Genomic DNA, 24220 nt, shown 5'->3' on the forward strand with positions numbered 1-24220 from the left:
GCTATTCAGCAATAATTATATACTATTGTTCTGTAAACCGGTTTTTCTTTAGGAAAAATCCAATTTTCCAACCAGATACAGCGGCCCGAGCCTCTCCACAAAATATGAATAAATTCAAGTTAAGCTAGAGGTTCATAATTTAATTCCAAATTATGTTTTTTTTCTCCTTCAGACTTAGTCTTCATAAGCCATCTAAATGAAATAAACTTATCTTTATTTATGTCAAGACGAGCTGTTATTTGAAACGAGACAAATAAAATACTCAACGTATCAAAACTAAGTCGTCTTATTTTACAAAGAGACGACAAAACATAAATATCGAGGATTTTGCTATATCGTCGTTCTTCGGATGCCATTTGATATGTCAATAGCAAAAACAAAAAAAATATATTAAGCGGCGTTTCTACCCTTTACGGAGTCAATATAAGTATAAAAATACGATAAAGCCCGTCACGGACATGACATAGCGCGTACCTGGATATGGCGTTTATTATGTTCATAAATATTTATTTGGGAGGAATGGTAACGAGCTGTCTGTTTGAATGAGAAAGGCATATGGGAATGGTTGATAAGGCGTTTGAATTATTTTCATAACGATGAACTGATTTGATATCCGAGGGGTTTATTCTGGAAGAAGTGATTTAGTTTTTGCGTATTTGTGGAATAAAGGACTTCTTGCAGGATCTTAGATATTTGTTTTCCAGGCTTTACTCTCGATTTTTTGTGAGAGCATTTGATCATAATGAATTTTGGCTGGTGAACATAATAATTTCTTGGTAAAAGGAAATGCTTCACGATTATATAAAACCGATAGCGCAAGTTGAAATGACATTAACAAACCCTTATGTTGAAACTGAAAAGATTATAAATAAACACAAAACAATAATTCCCTAAAAACCCTAATTAAAAACCCTAATTAACCTAAAAAAAAAACAAAACTAAAAAGTATATTCTAAAACTTCCAGTATTACGAGTATTGTGTAAATGCGAGAGAGTAGTAAATAACTTATTTAAATAAGGGTGTTGACTCGATTTTATTATTTTATATATAAAGGCATATAAGTGTAATTTTGTTCTCCTTTTCATATTTATAATAGAATTTATGTTTAAATGAGGTGTAATATACTCCCGATAGGCAGTGTCATAAGAAAATCTTACGCAGCTATTTTGCAATTTTTGTATAGACCTAAAAAGCTCAGATGTTATAGAATTAGAATATACGATATCACCGTAGTCGAGTAATGAAAAAATAAGGCTATGCAGAGATAATATTAAATTTTACTCTTTAAGACATTTATGAATCTGTACAAATTTCCAAGACGCATATATATGTGTTTAAAGGAAAATCATGTAGGAAAATGGTCACTATTACCACAGTCTTAAATTGTAAACCACGAGGCAATTACAGCCAGGGCTCCACTCACAATTGAGAGATTTACAGCACTAGAAACATTACCCAATTGCAGTAAAGTTGGAGAGCCATCATTCATAATAATTAAATCATTATTATGATGAAGTCATCAATTAATTTACCAGCCTTATTGGGTGATGTGCGTTTATATCACCCATAATAATTAAATTTTTTGGATTGAGTGATATAAGTTCATTCAAAAAGGCCGATGCTCAAATCATTACCAGAGTTACAATAAATAATAATATATATTTCTATATTTATGTATTGAATATTTTCAGATGAAAAAATCTTTTAAGTTTTAAATACTATATTTCTTTTGACACATGTTATCACACCCTTTAAAAAAAATTTATCTGGCTTTAACCAAGTTTCATTAATAAATATTAAGTCTGGATCTTTCCTATAAACTAAATTTAATAAATTGTCCTTGTCAGAAAAAATGCTTCTAATATTCCACTAAATGATTTTAAAATTATTTGGAACTATCATTATTAGTATGAGATTTAACTAGTGTTAAAATTCGTCTGATTGTGAGTCAGGATCAAGATCCATATCATAGTTGAAACTGTCGTTAAATAAAATGCCTTTAATGGTGTTTTTAATTCTTTCAGATGTATTTTGAAATGCATTTATTATGCTGTTGATCTCAGTGGAATGTAGGGAACTTTTTTGAGTATTAAATCTTTGCATGACACTATTGCTAGGCGATTGTAAATTACTATGGGCTTTATTGTGCTGCATATATTCGAGAAAATTTTATGAATTATCAAGTGAATTATTGTCTTGAATTAGGATAAAGTATATTTTTATTTAAGCTTTTTAGTCATAGCCTTTGTGAATAATCCCTTTTTTCTTAGCATTTTCAGATAATACTTGTTGATAAGATCTTTTAATAGTGTCACTTCTAAACTGCTGTACACGTCTTTGAGAAGGTTAAATATAATTTTTTTTTAAATTCAGATTGATTTGAGGATTTATTATTTTTTAGGTTAGGAAAATCATTATGTCTGTAAACAAATTCATCCTGAGGAATATAAAATTTCTTTACCATTTCACTTGCATCAAAAAAGGTTAAATTTTCAAAGGCCATAAGCTCTTTAATATTTTTTTGACGAGTATATTCTGGAATTTTTTTGTCTGTGGATTCATGGTTATTTTTACAAAATAAACATCGAGTCAAATAAGATGTATGTTCTGCTTCATCTTAATGCTTTAATTCTGAACAATTAATATAATGTTCTTTACCTTTACAATTGTTTCTAGTATGTCCAAAGCGGAGGCAGCGGAAACATTGTATAACTGGAGAAATATATAAAGATACTGGCTTTTCCAGTTTATAGAAATGAATATATTTGGGTAGATCAATGTCAAATTTCTCAAATGTAAAAAGAACTGTGCCTGTTGGTTCATAAGAGATTAGAATTATTTTTGATAACCTCTTATCGGAAGTAATCTATTATTTGTAAAGTTATTAGTAGCAGAGGCGCTAATAAATTCAACAGATATTCTATTAAGACTTTTATTCTTTATTTTCTTAATATCAGTAAGATTTAACCTGAAGATGTCACGAGCTATTTTTATATTGTTAAAGTTACCAATGTTAAAACCCAGCCTTTCCGTTGTTTCATTGTAAACTGTAAATGGACCTTCATCGGAATTAGCATAAAAAACTGGTTATTTGTCAAGTTTTTGTAAATTGTTAGCAGAATATTCTACGTCTTTATCACAATTATTTATATCAGTGGATGACCATGGGGGGGCGCTATATCACTCATGCCTGTTCAAAAATCAAAGGAATGTTATAAGCATGCACAGGACAGAAGCCAGAAAAAAAAGGCTAAAATCAAGTCAAGAAAGCCAAATTTTAAGCAAACAGAATTCAAGCTCAACTTACCTAGTTATCTCAATTAACAAACACAAAGATTTTTAGCAGCAAGAAGTTAAAACACAGCTTCTAGAGAAATTGTATGCGTTTAGTAGCAAAGTCAAACATCGAACCTATATTTAATTTATTCTTAATGCGTGTCTCAAAACTAAAGTTAGAATCTAAAGTCAATCCTAATATTTTTACTTTATTTACAACTGAATTTTTTTCTCCATTAATCTCAACATTTATATGTCTTTATAAGTATTTTTAGAATTCCTGAATTGCAGCCCTATAAAATGATGTTAGATTTAGCAGGGTTAATTTTAAAGTTATGCTCATTGAAGTAATTAACTATGATTAGTATATTCGATTTAATTTCTTGCTCGGAAATATTAAAATTTTAGAAATTTAATGGCATGTATATCTGAGAATCAGCAGCACTATATACAACTATATTTTGCTTCCTTAATATTACAGATTATAATTAAACTTTAAAAACAACTAAACTGATTCATGAAAGTTTCCAAAAGAAACCAGACAATTTATGTTGACTCTAAATAATTATTTAATCAGTAATTTAATTTAATCTAATATTAATCAGTAATTTAATCCATCTGGAAAATTGCTTCTTTTATATTCAGCAGATGAAAATCATTTTTACAAGCAAGTGAGATATTTTTATTTTTCCAAAACAATCCAGGTGGTTGAAGTCATTTTTTGTTTTTTTTTGGAAGGCTAAAGTAATGTATTACAATTTCCAGAGCCAGTTTTAAAGTAGTTAAACTTATTGTATTTTAAGGTATTTTATGTGTCTCCCAAGTAGTTAGACCTATTGCCATAAAAAAAGATAGAAATTGCTTAAGAAACATAATTTAGTAGTCAATGGGTAACTAAAAATACATTGGTCTTCCTGCCACTAAATTTATTAAAAATTAATAATCCTAAATGTTTTTGGACATATAACATGTCCATCATCAGGGATACAAATTGAGGGTTTTCAATATATATACATATTAATACATATTAAAGATGTAGTGCCTCCGGCAAGGTCAGAAGGTTAAAACAACTAACAATGAATAAAAGTGGCCATATTAAGATACATGAGAATATGAATAAAACTGGATCTACACAAACATTAAAATCACATGATTACATGATTTAACTTTTAAATGAAATATTTGTGACCTGCATTGATTGACTCTAATCGTTGATATTCATCTCTCAATTTCAATTACCTTAACACTTAGATAATTAAAATCTAGTTAAGAAGAGATAATATGTACTTAGTTTGACCTTTAAAATTCTGTCTCAATTGCTGTCAATTTAGCTCTCCATTGCTAATGTTTATAGAGAACGACTGTCTGCAAGAGGAAATAAAGATAGACCTCTTCCAAATTACTGAAAATGTACAACTGAGCGATCACATTTTCAACAAAGCCGTATATTGTGAGGCATCAATTCGCCTAAGTGAAGATATTTACAAAATAACACTGTGTTTTAAAAAGTTAAATGACTTAAGCCAGTTTTGAAAAAAAAAAAACTGTTTTATTTAGATTTTTCTAGAAAATTCCTGTCTTCTTAGTACTTGCTTTAAATTTTAGGTAGCTCATCCTAAATCTTTCTATAATGATCCGCTTGTTTTCGAGGTCTGATTCAAACTCATCAAATATGTAATAGCTACAAAGCGTACCACAGTGTGAGATCCTTTATTTAGAATAAGCTGTTTAAAGGCTTCGTTTCACTTGTAATATAGATCCTTAGGCAAATACGTCAAGCATCCAAAACAGCCCTGGTTTTTTATTAATGAAGATATGAGGAAAATGTTTAAATCCGTCTTGAAATCTTTACTAAAATTTACAGTATTCTGAGATAGTAAAGCTGTAGGTATAGTATTTTGATAAGCAGCGATAAAACGCTTTGTTTAGGTATATTAATTATAAAAAAATAGTTAAAAAATTCGATGATGTTCTAGTAATTAGATTGGTAATAGATTATTTAACATATATAGTATACATTTAACGATTGCCTTACTTCTACAAAAAATTAACCGCTTAATTTTATGAATTAATTCAACATTGAATCATAAAAATAACAATGACTAGGTATAGCCTTATCTATAGCATAAGCTTTTACGCATATAATCCTGGAAGTAATTTAATAAACCATAAAAAGGACTCCCAAGTTAATAAAATACCCTTATTATACACTAAGGGTTGTGAGATATAATCAATGCTCGAGCTTTTCACTTCATTGCGTGACCGTAATTGGTGTCCAGTTTATATTTGCCCTATGTTTATTTCTCTTAGTGTCGCAAACCATAGAGACCAATAAAATGCACTGTGGTATTAGTTTTTCATTAAATATTTTTGTTTTTTATTATAAAGTGACACGAAGATTATAATAAAACAATTTCTGTTAGTTTACTTATTTTTTTTCTCTACCAGCCTTCGTATCCAGCTTAGTTATGCATAATGCAATTACTTAAAGAGAAAAGAAACGTTTATTTACTAAAAAAAATATGTTTTTTCTATAATAATTCTTATAACTAGTTATTTTCTTTTGGTCTTTATTGAGTTTTATATAATTAATTAAGTTAAAAAGACAAGATGTCTCATTAAGATGTGTCAACTGAATTACCTGACTATAAATATAATTTTCCAAAATTTTAGAAATCGCAGGCAAAATACTTATGGTCTAAAAATCTTAAATCTTTTGATTCCGTATAGCAGTAGCTTTTTTAGGTAAAGGTTTAATAGAAGCTCTTTTTCTAAATTTCAGTAAAACAGAAACATATTATTAGAATAATGTATAAACTACATTTTCTACAACCATGTCGTGGCATCTTTCGATCTAAGACAATTATGAAGATCTATGCTCTGTACATATTTAAACTATTGATGTTTATTTTTAAAAATAGGCAGACTTTGTTTTCGGCGAATAGCAATTATAACTACTAACTATATTGCATTTTCAGTACATTGTTTAACCTTATATAAGAAGGATCCTTATTATATGTGCACTAAGGATTATAATAATTTAAGTAGCAATATTGAATGAATTGTCGAACAGTGGGCTACCAAGGCAGTTGTGCATATAGGTCTCCTGATGGAGAATGAAAAAGTAGCAATGTTAAAAATATCATAAATGAGAAGTAGTTTAAACTAAAAATAAAGCAGTTCCTAACTAATCTTGAGCCTTATAGTATTGAGGAATATTTGAGCTGTTAGAATTAGTACTATTATTAATTTATTAGTATTGGGCTTGTGTTGTGTACTTAGTAGGGTAGTTGGGGATCTTTCATGTCATTTTACTTTATATTTGTATTTTTTTACAGCTATTGTATGAATTTGTATAATCTGAAATAAAGAAATTTGAAAATATTAAGAGAAAAAAGATTAATCTGTAGTATACAGGAATTAATGTTATTTTAGGCAAAATGACACACTTAAATTAAATCCTTTATTAATTATTAATCCAACAGAGACAATACTATCAAAATTTAATAATCTAATTACATTAAATTCATCAAAAAATGTAAAATTTAATTTATCAGATAAATTATTGAAAAAAATATTATTATTCTAAAATAAAGTCTCCTCCCTTAATGTATCTGTTAAGTTGCTACAACTTGCAAAATATTTATTAAATTTATTAATATTTGAATCAGCCAAATTATGAGGTGTCTGTTGATGTTTTTGTCATTTTTATATAGACTTATTGTAAAAGTGTATAATTAAATAATTATATATAAAAAAATTCAAAGTTATTATCAGGTAGCGGTCTGTGACCAATAAAACTCATTTGTTCGGTCTTAATATTTCGTCCTATATTTTGGTCACTTCTTCAGAAGAGACTGCAGTAGAATAAAAAAGTATGTTTACATATAAAAGAAATAAACGCAATAAAATAGAAAATTGATTTTTTTTTCTTAAACAAAAATTTAACTCAAAAGAATTGCCTAACACCCTTTATGTTAAAAATTGTAAAGAAAAGGACAATAAATATTGTATTTTCTATCAAGACAACAACATATATATACAGGGTGTTAATTTGAAAACTTCCCACCACGGATTGATCGAAAACCGCTGTTTAAATAAAAAAACGCCGAAATGCGTCAAAAGGTTTGTCAAGGGGAACAACTTTCTAACCTAAAATTACTTCACCCTATTTCACCCTCTGCTCTCCAGGGTCATCCCCTTAAAAATTTTAAATGGCAAGGGGTATCGAGTAATAGCTTGTTTAAAGGGTCTTTCAAAGTCTTTTATTTTGACGTTTGATTATTTTTAAATCGGTGGATTCGTTTTCGAGAAAATTAGAAAAATCTTTGTTTATCTCAATTTGTTCAGATAGAAAACAAAAACATGAAAATATCAGTTTTTATTTCAATAAGTGTTCAAAATGTTGCCCGTTAGTGTTTGCCAAATCTACAATTCGTTTATAATTTAAAACAAAAACTACCAACATAAACAGCAATTCCGAAGGTTAGACGTGGAAAAAACTAAATAATAACCTGAATTTTTTTTCGAATTCTTTTCATCAACACAGATATTCTGGGCGAACTGTATTTATTGTTATACCTGCTTAATTATTTATAGTTGCTAAGGAAAATAAAGAATTTATTTTGCCGTCAGTTACATTTGTGACCGTCTCGGCATAGTGAAAATTTATTTGTTGAATTGAAGATTTTACTTCCAAAATGGTTTACACACTAGCCGAAAGAGTAGAAATTATTCTAATTTATGGTGCCCAAAATTAATGTGCTCGGCAACCTGTCGTCACGTTTAACGCCAGACATCCGGAGAAGATAATTTCGCATAGGTATGTTTTGGACCTTGTTACTAAGTTTACTGAAACTAGATCTGTTGCAAATAAAAAACGTGATCATCGGCGAATTTTGGATGAAGCCGCTCAAGTTCAAGTTTTGGGTCATTTTGGAATAAATCCTAACACATCATTACGCAAAATTATTGCTGCCACTGATATTTCATTAGGCCCTGTTCTCATCAATTCCATCCATTCAAAATTAAAATATTGCAAGAGTTAACCGAAGATGATTTCGATAGGCGACTTGAGTTTTGTGAAAAAATGACTGAAGCGATTAATAATAATACTATTTATGTAAAGAATATCTGCTTCAGCGATGAATGCATATTTTATCTAAATGGATTTGTTAATAAGCATAACTGTAGATATTGGAGCAATGAAAATCCTTATGCATTTGTAGAGGGGCATACCCAGTACCCTCAAAAAATTAATGTATGGGCAGGCATTTTAGGAAATAAAGTGGGCCATTATTTATTAACGGAAATTTAAATGGAGACATTTATTTGGATTTGTTGGAAAATGCCATCAATCCGCTTATCACTGAATCTATTGAAAACCAAATCGATGATGATGGAAACCCTATACTTGATGAGGCTGAACTATATTTCCAGCAAGACGGCGCTCCTCCTCACTATATTCTCATTCCCATTCAGCAATGGCTAGACGACGAGTTTCCAAATAAATGGATAGGGCGAAGGGGACCTATAGAATGGCCTGCTAGATCTCCTGATATAACGCCGTTAGACTTTTTTCTATGAGGTCATTTGAAATTTGTTTACTCCAACTAACTGTTAATCTGTTAAACTATTGTGTTTATTCCCCAACCTGAAAGTTTGGATGACCTTCGTCAACGCATCATCGACAGCTGCCATGATATCCCACAACATATTTTTGAAAATGTCCATCAGGAATTTGAACATCGCCTATATCATTGTTTGGCCAAAAACGGGCAACATTTTGAACACTTATTGAAATAAAAACTGATTGAATGGATGAACTGAACAAATTAAGATAAACACAGATTTTTCTAATTATCTCGAAAACGAATCGACCGATTTAAAAAAATCAAACGTCAAAATAAAAGACTTCGAAAGATCTTTTAAACAAGCTATTACTCGATACCCCTTGCTATTTAAAATTTTTAAGGGGATGTCCCTGGGGGGCAATGGGTGAAATGGGGTGAAGTAATTTTAGGTTAGAAAGTTGTCCCCCTTGACAAACCTTTTGACGTATTTCGGCATTTTTTTTAAACAGTGGTTTTCGATAAATCCGTGGTGGGAAGTTTTCAAATGAACACCCTGTATATATCTACCACACGGATAATTGTATACATGACTACTTTAAGTAAATTATTTTATTTGAAAATAAATTGAATTAAATATAATGAAAGGTATCGTTAAAGATTAAGGTTCATAGTCCTTCTAAATTCATGAATAAGTCCACATTCCTCTTCTTTGCAGTAATTGAGAACATAAGAGAGTATTTTCTAAAAATATGTTTACTAAAATAGTGCCTTATTATCCAATTAAATAAGCAAATATTCACGTTTTTTATGTTTGAGATTTTAAACTGACTCTGTGTTGTAAAGTATATTTATTGTCCTTTTGTTTACAATTTTTTAAATAATTTTTGATTTTTTGGAAAATAATATCTTCTGTTGTATATTCAAGTGCTAGAGTGCAAAGTTGGTTTTTATATAAATTTATTGTTATATTGAATAATTTAATTTAAATATATCATTTGCTTTAGTTATGCATAATGCTATAACTAATAAATTTATTATTTATATTGTTAAAAATGTAATTTTCAGTTTTATTTAAACACTAATTTATAGACTAGTTACTCGCTTTTTTCCCTTTTCCACTAAATTTTTATATGTTAAACAAGGGAGACATTATGAAATTAAATTATTTACAAAAAGCTTATATTATGCATTATTCTCGCCTTTTTAGCTTAAACGATGAGTTGAGATACACTGTATCTACATATTCTTTTTATAAACCAAAGGTTTAGGTTATATTAGAGGTGGTTCTTAAGATATATCTTATTGTATACAGATATAGAAATCATATCCACTTTAGTTATGCATACTGCAACTACTATTAAATAAAACGTAAATTTTTGCAAGCACTTTGAAAAACAATATTTTTTGTCGATCATTCAAGTACTACAGTAAATAATATATAGTTTCTGTAAATGCCATATTCGTTATTTTTATATAAATATATAGTAAAAATAATTAAATAAAACATAAATAATATGTAATGATTAAATATCTTTAGAAAAAAAATGTTCTTTTCGTTTTTAAAAAGTGTTTGTAGTGTAATATTAATTTATCCCCAAATTCGTATTATTAGTGCTTAGTTCTTTGGGAAGACCATAAGAATATAAGCTCAGAAGTGGCTGAGTCAATTGTATATTTTCGATTAAAGAATATATTAAGCAAAGTTCTTTTTACAAATTACAAATTTGCTTGATTAATTTGCTATGTAAGATAATGTGACATACCTTCTTAAGAAGTACTTTGGCCCAAAGACGTTCCACTTTTTTGTAAATAAATGATAGTCTTATTCCAGATATACAGGTGATGTAAAATAAAAATACAAAGAACATAACACATAACTTGATTTTCTCTCCAAGGTTTAGGCATTTAGACAGCTACGAAGTTATTATTTAGAATTTTAAATAGCGATGCCCTAGATATTTTTAACTAATCTGAAAAAGGCAGTTACTGTCTTCTGACAGACTGTAGAATTACTCATACTGATACTCATACTCATACTGGAAATACTCATTTATATAACTATTACTTCAATAATTGCATTTGATGTTATATTTTGATGCGCGACTTTTCCTAAAAAGAACACTAAAATAAACTGAATTAATGATTTTATTATTGCTTTTTAATTTAATATGTTTTAATTAAAATTTGAATTATAAGACTTATCATGTTTAATTACACTATAAAAGAATTCATCTTTTTTTTTGGCGTAATTAACTTTCCTTAGCTATGAAGTTAAATATATTTTATGAGCTTTTAAATTTTTTGAAGCTTTAATTAGTGCTTTTATTAAAACAAGAATAATCAGCATGCTGTATTAGAATAAATTATTATTGTTTATTTAATTTATTGAGTATTTAGTAAGAAAAGCTATCTTAGACATATTTCATTTCGATTACTTCGAAATTAATCTTAAGCTCACTTATTAGCTATAGAAGTCATGCTCTGGAGCGGTAATCTATATTTAAGCTTTGCAGTAAAAAAAACATTTTCTATTAGATATTCATTAAAAATCGTATTTTATTAAAACAAAAAAACTTCATTTTTCGATTAAACGGACTAAAACGAAATATACTTTTTTACAAATTCCTCTTGATCCGGAAAGTCCAATAAATAAAACAAACTCCCACCTTGATTATCCGAAAAGCGATAAAAAAGGTTACGAAAATGGAAAAGCTTTATACCTCTAAATAGAAAACACTCGAGCAGAAAAGAGGCCTTCGAACACACTTTTAAGTTTTCATTTAACCCCGAGTTTATCCACAAAATTACTTGTCTGGTCATCATGTTTTGTTGCTATTGCACGAAACTTTTTTAAAGACTTTCCTGTTTACTTACTTGATAATTTGAAGTATAGATCTAAAAATTGATAACAACAAATGGAAGATTTTTTAATAAATTTTTTGCAATTATTTAAATAACGGCATGTCAGATTATACAGTGCGAGTCTTTAACTTAGAATAAATTCACTAAATCAAAAATGTTCTTTTTTTCGGGAATATGGCAAAATAATTAGAAAAGTTTAAAAGGAGTTTTAGTTCCGTTCAAAGTATTGTTAGTTAGTAAAGAGCCCATATTTTGAACACTTATTAAAGAAAGGCTATTGAATTAAATTAATTTTTTTAATTACATGTTTGTTTAATATATTTTAAGAGGCAAGGAGTAAAAAATTGGAATTTGCCATGCATGTGTAATTTTTTAAACCTTTTAATAATAGTTATTTAAAAAATAGGATTATCATCAAAAAAAATAACTGATGACATCATATATTACTAATAATATTAAAATACTAATTAACGTGCAAATTTCCGAAAAAAAGAACACCTTTGATTTAGAAATATTTTACATTTGATCTCTTAATCAATAGGGCTACTCTTCCTTCATTAAGATATGTTACTTAGGATAAGCATAAGATTATATTAAAATATCATCAAAAAAAAAGAGTTATATAAAAAAGACAATATAATGAGTAGGTACAACAATGTTTTGTAATGAATCATTAAATAAAAAAAAATTTAGACCACCTAAATGTTTTTTTTAATAATAGCAATAAAATAAATAAGTCAATTTACACGAACACATTTTTAATCATAATTATGAAAAATTAAAACTAAAAAGTGTTATTTTTAATTTTTTAAAACTATACTATATATGTATAAATGTATTATTATAGAACTTAGGTGACTCATATACATTTAAATTATGCATAGTTTTGTGGCATACTTCCTAATATTTTTATAGCTTGAGACTTGCTTGTCGAGTTTTCGCAAATCATTTAGTTATAAAAGTATTTATTTAATAACGAGATTGTAATATGTTATTATAATTAGAGATAATAGAGGAATTAATTAAATTAATTAATTAGTTAAATAACAATATTTTTTTTAATTGAACAAGTAATGTTAAAAAATATTTAAGATATTTTATTTTATTTTAAATATTATGTTTGGAATAATTCATACGAATATTTAGGTGCTATAACTAAATGACTAAATTACTCATATCACAACAATACTTAGTATACACCTTCGAAAAATTGACGTGTATAGGTAAAAGACAGCTAGCATTATAGTATATTTTTTATGATTATGTCTGCCTATATTAAGGAATTATTTTTAAGTCATTTTTAAACATGTAATAACATATAATGCTTACTTACTGTTTGGTAAAGTTAATCCAAAATGTCGGTTGGCCATAACATAACATGGACTCAAATAATATTTATTTCTCAATTTTGTCTTCCAGTAAATCTAATAAATGAAAGCTGTTTATTTTCTCTTTAAAGAAAATGCTTTAGTGGAAAAGATGCTTTTCAGTTTTCATTTAGTATTGGGAGTTTTTTAATAAAATTATTGATTGGCTCTGAATGGTATTTCCTATAAAAAGTAATTTTTACCATTTTATATTATTGCCTAAAAAATCCAAAAACGTAAAAAAATTACTATAAATGCGAATAAATATTTTTCGTTGTTACCTGGAAAAAAAAATTTGTACAAAAACTAACTGGAAGTAATTTTTTACAGTTTGCTTATATAACCATTAATTTTTATATGTGTTAAAAAACAAAAAAAGGAAACAATACATTTACAATAATTAATTAAGATCATTCATTATTATAATTCATTATTTACTTTGTTTCCTAATTACGTTAAAAATAAAAGTGTTATCTAAGTACTAAGGATAAGTAAAGATCATAAGAAAACAATATATTGGTTACCTTTTTGCAGATGAAAGAACTTAGTTAATGCCCCAAAAAAGTCTTTTTACGTATAGATGATTCTGAAAACACTTTCTTGTAATTCGGATTTAGAAGAAGTCTCGGTAGGAGGTATGCATTGGCTGTAACTCAAGTATTGGTTTAGAAGTTTTACGACCAGAGAAAAGACGTATAGTGATGTGTTGCATAGATAACGAATAAATGATTGAAAACTTGTATTGAGACCAATCGACTGCTATTTAATAATCAGGCTCAAAGATCCAGAAAATTCATAGACGTGTAAGACGGAGATGTGTCCTTTTCCCACTCCTGTTTAACATTTAATCTGAAAACATCTGCCAAAAAGCTCTTGAAGGAAAACAATTAGGGATTAAAGTAAAAGGCACATGGATCAATGATATAACGTAGGCATATGACACAGTTGTGATAGTAGATAATATAAATGACTTCCAATGACTCCTAGACATAGTTGGGATGCACACTTGAAATATGGGAATCAACTTCAACATAAAAATCCTAGTAATATCCAGAAAATCAGATGAATTCCAGAATGCAAAACTTTCAGTAGTATTTTTTCAGCAGTAGAAGTTAAATGCCGGATAAAAAAAGTAAAAAGTGGTTAAGATCCCATTAACAGCAAGAACAATATCCATTAATGTACAACAGCAGAAAAAGAAAAAAATATTTTTTTTTTATAAATTAGAGAAAGCAATTTTTTCAACTATGATCCTGCTAACCTCGGTATTTTATATTGCTACCTAAGTATAGAATTTTTATTTTATTAGATTGTGTTGAGAATATGCCACTGAACTTTTGAAATTGTTTCAAATAAGACACTTTTTTTCAAACCAAAACTCTGTTTTTTTTGAACTATAAAAATTTGTTCAATAAGCATAACTTAAATGGATAAGAACTACATTTTTCATATACCTTAGTAGGAAATATAATGTTTGCTTTAAGTTTACATAAAACATGTTACATAAACATATGATGAATGAACTGCAAGTTTCTGGCACCGAATAGCGATTTCGAAATACAATAACAATATGCGACCATAAACTTATTTTAAAATGAATGAGTACTTCAGGTTAAATCTTAAAAAATGACCGGTTAAAATTGCCGCTTAATTTTTCTTTCACTCGAATCTCAATCAATATAGTGGGCGCTTATGACAAGAGACATTTGTATTAGTATTATGTCAATTTCTGTAACTCAAAATGAAGGTGTGTTGTATGTCACATCAAAGCAGGATAGAACTACCTACTAACATTAAAAAGTACATGACAGACAGAATGAAAGAATAACACGGTAGCGACGTCAGAAAATAAGAATGCAGAACCATCTTTACGCATTGCTTATAATATGGAAAAGTCGTCACATTCATATCGAATTATAAAACTAAGAAAGCCGATATTGACAGGGAACTAAATCGGAGACATCTAAAAACCTTAATGGATTAATACGACAATCATTTACATAATATTAGCTCGGCAGAAATTTCCGACTGCAGATTCTGTATGGAGGTTGGAAATAGCTGCATACACCTTGTGTAAATATCAAGAATTTGGAAAGAATAGGACACGCCACATCGAAGCTACCTATTCAGCAGGAATTATAAAACGTCTTTTTTAGTATACTCACCAAACTTCTGAAAGATCTTAAACATATCCAAGAAAAAAGAATGTCACACGGACTAATTTTATATACAAGGTGGGGTAACGTTAATTCGAATTTTGAAATGGCCGCCTTTAAAGTATTATTACCCACCAGGTCGCTAATAGCCTCATTCCAGAGAGGAAATATTTACGAAAGTTTTGTTTATCACTAGATCAGTTGCCATCATGCCTTAAAATTCTTAAGCTTCCGTTTGTCGTTGGAGCCTAATTTTTTAATGGACGCTCGGTAGTTGCAATCCAACGTGGCTTTAGACTTTAATCGAACGAAGTATGTTAAGCTCTGTTCCAGAACAAAAACATTTTTTCTCAAATAATGAGTGAAAGTTTTCAACAGCTTTTATTTAATTTGAGTTTGTTATAATAAATAAAATATATGTTATAATTTAATATTTCTTTCTTCTGTTACGTGTATTCTTCTAAAATAAAATAATTTTCTAAATAAATATATCTCTCTATATTTAAAATAATAAGTATGCATAACATAAGTGGATATAATCTGTATCTTTGTATTTTTTTATAAATATATGATAGGTTCAACACTAGTTATTTAGTAGTAGCCAATCCGTGTCAAAGCGGTTCTTAAAAACATTGACACTTGTGCCAATGACATTGTCTTCGCATAGGGGCGTCCAAGAATATACTACTCGATAGGACAAACAAATTTTGTTAAATTTGTTACTCTCCTTTGTATCATCCCTAATACTTCTATATTTTTGATACAATGTGGGTTTTATACTGTAACTGCATACTTAATACTGCGCATTTGGATTTATTTGATTTTTTTCCTCATATCTCTGACTATGTATCTATTTTTAACTGCTATGCATGAGTAAGAAAATTTGCATATAGTTTAACATCATCAGCAGGAATTTAACTGTTGATTTCTCTGACATGATTTAACTCAGTCTTACTTGGTAGTATCTCATTGTTAGCATATCAGCAATCATGTTCAATATATCTTCTCTTACTCCAATGTGTTCTAGTTTTACTAATCACAAGTTGTGTGGAATCAAATGCCTTCTTAAGTTCCAAATAAATAATGTCTGTTAACTGACCGCTATCATGATTTTTAGTCTATTTATTTAAATATTTTAATAAATTTTTTATCGCATTGGTGTATAAATATATACTTCTATGTGGGTATTAGATTATTCTATAGATAGAAAGTTATTTTTTCTCAGAAAACTAGCTTTTCCATGTATTTAAGAAGAATAAAAGATAGACTAATTGGATGATAATTTTTTGATTTATGTCTGTTTCCATTCTTCAATATTAGTTTATGGTAGTGATAGAAGCCTGAATCCTACTAGCTACTGACCATCAAGGTAAAAGGTCAATATCTGATACATAAGAAAAAGATTTGTCAAACTTAATTGCAAATACATCTGCCATGGTTTCATTATCCAGGTTTTTTGGTAAGACGCATCTTTTAGTATTATTTGACACTTGAATTTAAGCTCTTGCTTATATATTTATACATAACATTCCTTTAAGAAAATTCTAAAACTTACAAGTTAATAAAAATATTTAAAATAAGTATAAAATATTTATAATTCTTATTTATTTATGTGTCACCAAATATTTCATATTATACATATCTTACTAAAGTATAATTGATACATATTATATTTTCTACACTTTCACTTTAACTATAAAAAATTTTTAATCATTAAAACCTTTATTCTAATAAATGGAAAATCCTCTTCAAAGTTTCATTTAAATAGAGTTAAATGAAGCAATTTCTCAGGCTCTTTACATTTGTTGACACAAGTTTCTTGTACGAATAAACTAAATTGTAGCACGTTAACAAAACTCCTAAGAAAAAAAACTAATAAAATAGGTTTTGAGAAAGAAGATTAAACCTAAAATATTTATAACATAAGTTATTTATGCTAGTATTCTTTTTTTTTTAATAATTTAAAAATTATTAGAAATATTATTCATTAGCCATAAACGCCTTTAATTCTGTGTTATAATAAAAGGCCCAACAATATCTTGTTAAATACCAAAACATGGTAAAATTATACAATTAGCATAATTTAAATGCACAAGAATTGCATTTTTTATTTAAATTACCCGTAAAAACTACCCGTAGTTTTTAAGTTGTTTCTTTGCTTAACTTTTTCTTCTATATAAATATTATTAAAAACATAAAACCATGCCTATTTACTAAAATAATTCTTGGATAAATAAAGTAAAACAATCTTTGTAATGTTCCTAATTACTCTGTATTTTCAATGTCTGCATATGCCCTTATAATAAACATTCGTATTACAGAAAAGAACTAAAAATACCCTTTGTCACAAAATAAATGGGTCGTTATTATTGTAGAGTGTGCTTGACGTCCCTGATAAAACACTTGTTTTATTTTTATGTATTTCTGTCGGTGATGGGTGATTTTGTTTTTTAATTTTTTTTTGTAGAAAAAAGTAATTAAGCGTCCTAAATATTTTTTTTGTTTATTTATAACATTTTATTAAAAAAGGTAAATTTTTTATTAAACACTTGACACCCAAATACTTTAAATTGTTTATTTCGCTTCATATTTTTTATTATTTTTTTGTCTTAATCGTATTTTTGTCCTTATACTGGGCTGCTTCTATATCTCTATATCTAGCTTAAGCTAAGATCGATAAGCTGCTTATATTTTTTCCGTCTTTGCATACTGTTTTTGTTTAAAATGTAAGCGTTGAAAATAAAAGTTAGTTGGCAATTTAACTTTGTACAAATTAATATTTACATTTTGTTGCCTAAATGACGAAAAAAAAAATCTAAAATAAAACCCTTCAATTATTTCTTTCGAGCACCTAAGGTCTGTTTTATCCTGTTTATGTTTAAAGAATGTAAACAACTTTTTGTTTTTAATTAAAGTTTCAATCTGCTTTTATTTTTAGATTATAACTATCCAGATTTCCTAACGCGCCGGAAAGAAAAAAAATAGACGTTTCTAATGTTATTAAAAAAATGTATACTGGAAGTAAAGTAAATGATTAATAAAGAAACCACGTTATTAGAAAGAAATATTTTCTCTACAAAATAAAATGCCGATCTTGTTTTAAGAGTGATTTTAAATTTAAGTAAGAAAATAGAGGTTAAGAAAATAGAAAATATAGGAAAATAGAAACTCAAAGAATTAAAAAACAGGTTGCTTTTAATTTTGGTTTCTTCCTTAATAAAAATATAATTAAATGGTTTGTTACCGTAATAATTTCCAAAAGTTTCAACCCCTTTTGAGAAATACGCAGCACCTTAGTATCCGCTTCAGGGTCAAATATATCATCCAGCTTTAATAATGTGATTAGTGAAAGAAAGAAAATATTAATAATAAACTTATTTAAGTTGTTTTCCATTAATTTAGTAAGATCTTTTAAACGAGTTTTTATTCTCCTTCTACTTTGATCGATGTAGCATAGATTACGGTCAGGATGAGAACATTTTAGTATTTAAACTCTAGGTCTTTGAATGACAGGAATCTTCTTTTTGCTCTTGATAAGATGTTACAGTAAATATTTAATTTTCAACTACAATTTCTCTGAGCTTTTAGTCAATGTAAATAAACTCGCTGAAAAAAAATTAAAACTATTCTCATTTTCTTAATCTACGTAACTTTCTGGTGTTTTTACATAAAAAAGAATAACCAACCAAATTTTTTTAATTTTAATCGGATTAACTGTTTAAAAAAAAATTCAAAATTTTTCCTAATTTATTGTTTTCAGGCCCTACAGATTAATTTCATACCAAGTTCGTTTAAAAATAAAAACATTACAAACTTCCTTTTTTAGGCAGTTAAAGATGCAATGTTATCCTGGTTTTGTTAAAAGCATAGACTAGCTTAAGACTAACCAGTTTTTTTTTAATTTCAATGATTTAATGATTTTAAGTTTCAAAAAATCTAAAATTTCAAAACTTATTTCTTTCAGGCAGTTTGTTTAATACTTGATTTAAAATAACTTTTTTATCAAATCAATTTTATTGTTAATGCGATTTGATGCTAATTTTTTTTATAGCAAGAATTTACTGACAGAATGTGGGTTCGACAGTTAAGAAATGCATGAATTGTCGACCTTGCAAGAGAACGCCTTTGAAAATGGTAAATGTGTGCTTTGTAAGGTTTTATGTTAAAGTCTAAGTTTTCCTAGTTTTTATCGTAATTGTATCGTAAAGTTTTGTGCTAATCCAAAACGACCCAAGCATTGGAAATCATCCTAAATCATACAAACAAAGTTGGAATCAATTTTATTCTATTTTGAATTAATTAAATTAACTAGATTCTGGTTTAATTTCAATGAATTTAATTTAATGAAGAAAATTAGAAACGTTTCGAATTTCCTTCCTGCAGGTAGCTAAGATCAGTTTAACCTACATTTATTTTTAAAGTATTTATTAAAATTTTAGGAAAGTATAAAACACTCAGTTGCTTAGTCAAAAAATTTTCAAAAAATATTTCCAACTTCTTTTTTCTAGTCAGTTTTTTCCTTGTTTTAGTTGAAAAATGTTTATTAAATTTTAATGATCTCAGCTGCCTGGAAGAAATTCAAAACCATTCTAATTTCCTTCTTCCAAGCAGTTTAGAACAGTTTTGTGTTATTGTCCTATGGTTTAAAAAATCTAAACTAAATAGTTTTTCTAAAATGGTGAGCTTAACTATTTAAAATAAAAATTGAAAATATTGGTAATTTTTTCTTCCAAGCAGTTAGGTTTAATTTTATCCTATTTTTTTTTTAAGATTTTAAGCATTTAGATGTTACTTTTTAATTTAATGATCTTAACTGCCAGGCAAAAATCAAAACCTTCCTCATTTTCTTCTTCCAGGTAGCTCAGATTAATTTTATCCTATTTTGATTTAAAGAATGTAGCTATTTAATTTTTTAAAATTGTAATAAACTTAACTGCCTGAAAAGGATTTAAAATATGCCTGTAAAAAATTTAAATTATTCCTAATTGCTTTTTCCTATCAGTAAAAGTAACTTTATCTGGTTTTTATTTAAAGAATATAAAAATTCACATGTTTTTTAAATTTTAATTATCTGGGCAAAATCTAAATATTCATAATTTCAGACAGCAGAGGTCAGTTTATTTCTGCTTTTATTTTTAAAGTATACCCAACTAGTTTCTTCTAAACTAAACTATGCTCAACTGCCTCGAAAAAATTAAAAACGACCAGCTTCTATTTTTTTTAAGAATGTAATAATAAAATAAAGCCATTAACCATTAAGATGTTTTGATTTAATTTTACCAATCTCAAGTCTCTGAAAAAATTTTAAAACTTCTCTAATTGCCTCGTTTAACGAGTGTAACCAGCCAGGCTTTGTTTTTCAATGATCTTAGCTACCTGAAAAACATAATAAATTTCCAAATTTCCTTTTTTCAGGCAGTTGAATCCAATGTTATCCTGGTTTTGTTTAAAGAATTAACTAGCTAAATACTAGCCAGCTTTATTTAAATTTCAATGATTTAAGTCATCTGAATAGAAACAAAAACTTTATTTCTTTTTTCTAGTCAGTTTTACCGTGGTTTTATTTTAAAAATGTGATGTAATCACCTAGGTGTTTCTTAAATTTTATAGTAATCTCAGCTGCCTGGAAGAAATTAAAAACCATTTTATTTTCCTATTTCTAGTCAATTCAGATTAGTTTTGTTTTATTTTTGTTTAAAAAATATAACTAATCAGTTTTTTAAAATGTTAATGAGCCCAACTATTTGAAAGAGATTTAAAATATTTGTAGCTTTTTTCTTCCTGGCAGTTATGTTTAATTTTATCCTATTTTGATTTAACTCTCACGAGATGTGTATTTTTTTTAATTTTAATAAATTCAACTGCCTACCAACTATGCTTCACTGCCTCGAAAAAATTATAAACGACCAGCTTCTTTTTTTTTAAGAATGTAATAATATAATAAAGAATGAAAAAACTATCCAGATGTTTTTTTTTCTTTCTAGTGATCTCAATTACCTAGAAAAAAAAATCAATTTTTATAATTTCTTTTTTTTAGGCAGTTGAGATTAGTTTTATATTGTTTTTGTTTAAATAAAATAACCATCCAGATTTTCTCTATAAATCTCTTTAAATGAGATAATATCTGCTTAAAAGAAATTTAAAAACTTGATAATTTTTTTTCTGGGGAGTTTTAGTCAGTTTTATCCTGCTTTTATGTTTTCCAATTTTTCTATTTATATAGGTAGTTGAAATAAGTTTTATCCTATTCTAGTTTAAAGAACGCAATTATTAAGATTTGTATATTTTTAAATTTTAATGATCTCAACTGCCTGGAGAAGATTCACAATGTACGTGAAAAAAATTCAAAACATTCCTAACTTCTTTCTTTTAGATAGTTAAGCTTAGCTATATCCTGTTTTAATTAAAAAATATGACTTTTTAGATTTTTTTTTAATTTAATTTTTTTTCAGAAAGCAGCTGAGATTAATTTTATCCTGTTTTAATTTAAAGAGTGTAACTAATAATTTTTTTTTTATTTTAATGATCTTAACCTTTTAATTTTCTTCTTCCAGATAGTTAAGATTAATATTATTTGGCTTTTAAATAACGAATTTACCCAACTATTTAATGTTATTTAATTAATTATTAAGAGTTTCATTCAATGGAAAAAAATAAAAATATTCTGAACTTCCTTCTTCCGCGCAGCCAAGGTCAGATCATCCTGCTTTTATTTTATTATAAACAAGATCTTTTTAAATTATAAAAATTTAAATATGCCTCGAAACTTTTTTAAATATTTTCAATTTATTTTTTCCAGTTATTTTAAAGTCAGTTTTATCTTAGTGTTGTTTGAAAAAAGTAACTAGCTAGATAGTTCTTAAATTTTAAGTCTTACCTGTTTAAAAAAATCAAGACCTTTCTAATTTTCTTCCTATCCATTGAGATTAGTTTTATAATATCGTTGGTTAGGGAATATAATCATCCATTTTTTTAAATATGAGCATTCATTCATCCGTTTTACTATTTTAATAATTGCTTGCTTTAATTTATTTTATTTGTATTAACTGCATTTATTTGGAATGTAGAGTATGTAAGTTATAGTTATATATAAATTATACAAGTTTTTGCAGATGGTGTTTTCTTAATATTGGGAAAAAATATATAAATATACAGAAATAAATTTTGTATAAAAATAAGAAAAAAATCTTATGGTCATATGTCCACCATAGCTTTTGAATTACAGCGCAATAAAATTTAAAATAACGTTATATTAGTTTTTATTCTGGTAAGGATGCCACTGGATAAATGTAAGAAATAAACAAGGGGTCAACAAAATATTTTTTGTACAGTTTGCAACCCAGTAATTATGTTTAATATTTTTAAAATAATATGGAAACTCTGATTGAAACATTGATCATCTGTTTTGCTACTGTTTTTATGATTATATTTATAAATAGTTATTAATTTTCTTGAGATTTTTTTTCAACCTTTTTATTCTTTAATAATAGAATTATTCATGTTAATGACCTTATCTTAACATAAATAATTAGTTAAATTAGTTAGAAAATATTTAGATTTCCCGTCATTATTCCAGTCAGATTTTCCCATTCAGAAAAGAGTTGCCAAATTAAATGCTTATTCTAAATCCTTTTACAGCGTTGCAAAATGTTAATATTTTCGTAATAATCACAGAGTGATTTATGAAAAACGTATATAAAAATATCCTATCTCGTATTTCCTATATTTTCGGAAATAGCAATAGTTGCACACATGACAAATCCGATACCCTGTATAGAAATGAATTGAAAGTACAAAAAGCTTTTAGCTGCTATAATTAAACTCTAAATAAAATTAACAATCGCATACAAATAATCCAAAATATTTGTGATCTATTTAATTTTCAACCTGTGGGGCATATATGGGCCACATAATTTTAATATTTATTTAATTGATTTACAAACTGATCAAAAACAAATAAATGCTGTTTGCCTTTCGGGCAGCGATTTAATTATCGCTTAAGCAAACAAATGTATCATAAATATGTGAACTCAGTAGCGCCTGCTGCGTTAATGGAGATTGCATGGGTAAAATGCAATGTAAACATTTCCGTTTGTAATTTTGAAATTTGTTATCACGTTTATCGTTCATTTCTGTGAATTATTCGGCAAAAAAATGGGGTCTTTTGATAAATATGCAATGTCACTGTGTAACACTAATCGGGAATCTATTGTGGGTATATTTGTAAAGCATTTTAATGGAAATTGAACTAATCCTAATTTAAATGGATATTTAATTAAAAAGATAATGTTAGTCTTTGGGACGAAGGCGACAAAGCTTAAAATAGCACTTTACGTACCTGAGGTATTTTAAAGAGCCTAAGTAAATTTGCGACTTGAATGGAGGTGACACTCGAGGCAGCTCCCACTACACCGGAAATTACTTTTCTTACTTGAGTTTTATTGCAGTGGTATTCAGCTCCGTCAATATTACTTATGCTTCCTGAAAACAAAAAATGATAATTAATGAAAAATTAATTATAATGGCATTGTATAATCAAGATGAAATATTTTTTTCAGAATAAAATACTACCTAGTTATGAAAAAAAATATTTATACAAATTTTAAATTTTTGATTTCTAACATTTTTGAAATGAGTATATTCACTTTTATATTGGTTTTAGTACTTCAGAAAAACGGCAAATGAAATACAAATTTACAAATTTTGCACAATTGCTCTTTTTAATTGATTAAAAAAAATTAATTTATTAACTACTCAAATGAAGTTTTAATAGGACTATGTATTTTCCATGGACAAATTGCACAAATACTAGCAAGAACATTTAACACATTGTATTTAGATTTATAACTAATTATTAAAAAAAACTTATTTATACTCGATTAGTTATACATAAAAGTAACAAAAGAAAAAGTTTTTTTATAGTAAATTTTAGAAATGACTATCATTATTCTCTAAATGATATATTCGTCGCTCTTATAATTTTGC

At 27.3% G+C, this 24220-nt stretch overlaps 1 protein-coding gene across 1 annotated transcript in view; it reads right to left on the minus strand.

Moving 5' to 3' along the window:
* Positions 1-24220, minus strand: part of LOC126746648 (metabotropic glutamate receptor 2-like) — a 593383-nt gene that overhangs the window by 242028 nt on the left and 327135 nt on the right. Inside the window, exon 4 of the mRNA XM_050454987.1 lies at positions 23574-23716. Coding sequence (XP_050310944.1) covers positions 23574-23716 — 143 coding nt within the window. The remainder of the gene's footprint in view (positions 1-23573; positions 23717-24220) is intronic.

The sequence above is a fragment of the Anthonomus grandis genome, chromosome 17, assembly GCF_022605725.1.
Source record: "Anthonomus grandis grandis chromosome 17, icAntGran1.3, whole genome shotgun sequence".
Lineage (NCBI taxonomy): Eukaryota > Metazoa > Arthropoda > Insecta > Coleoptera > Curculionidae > Anthonomus > Anthonomus grandis.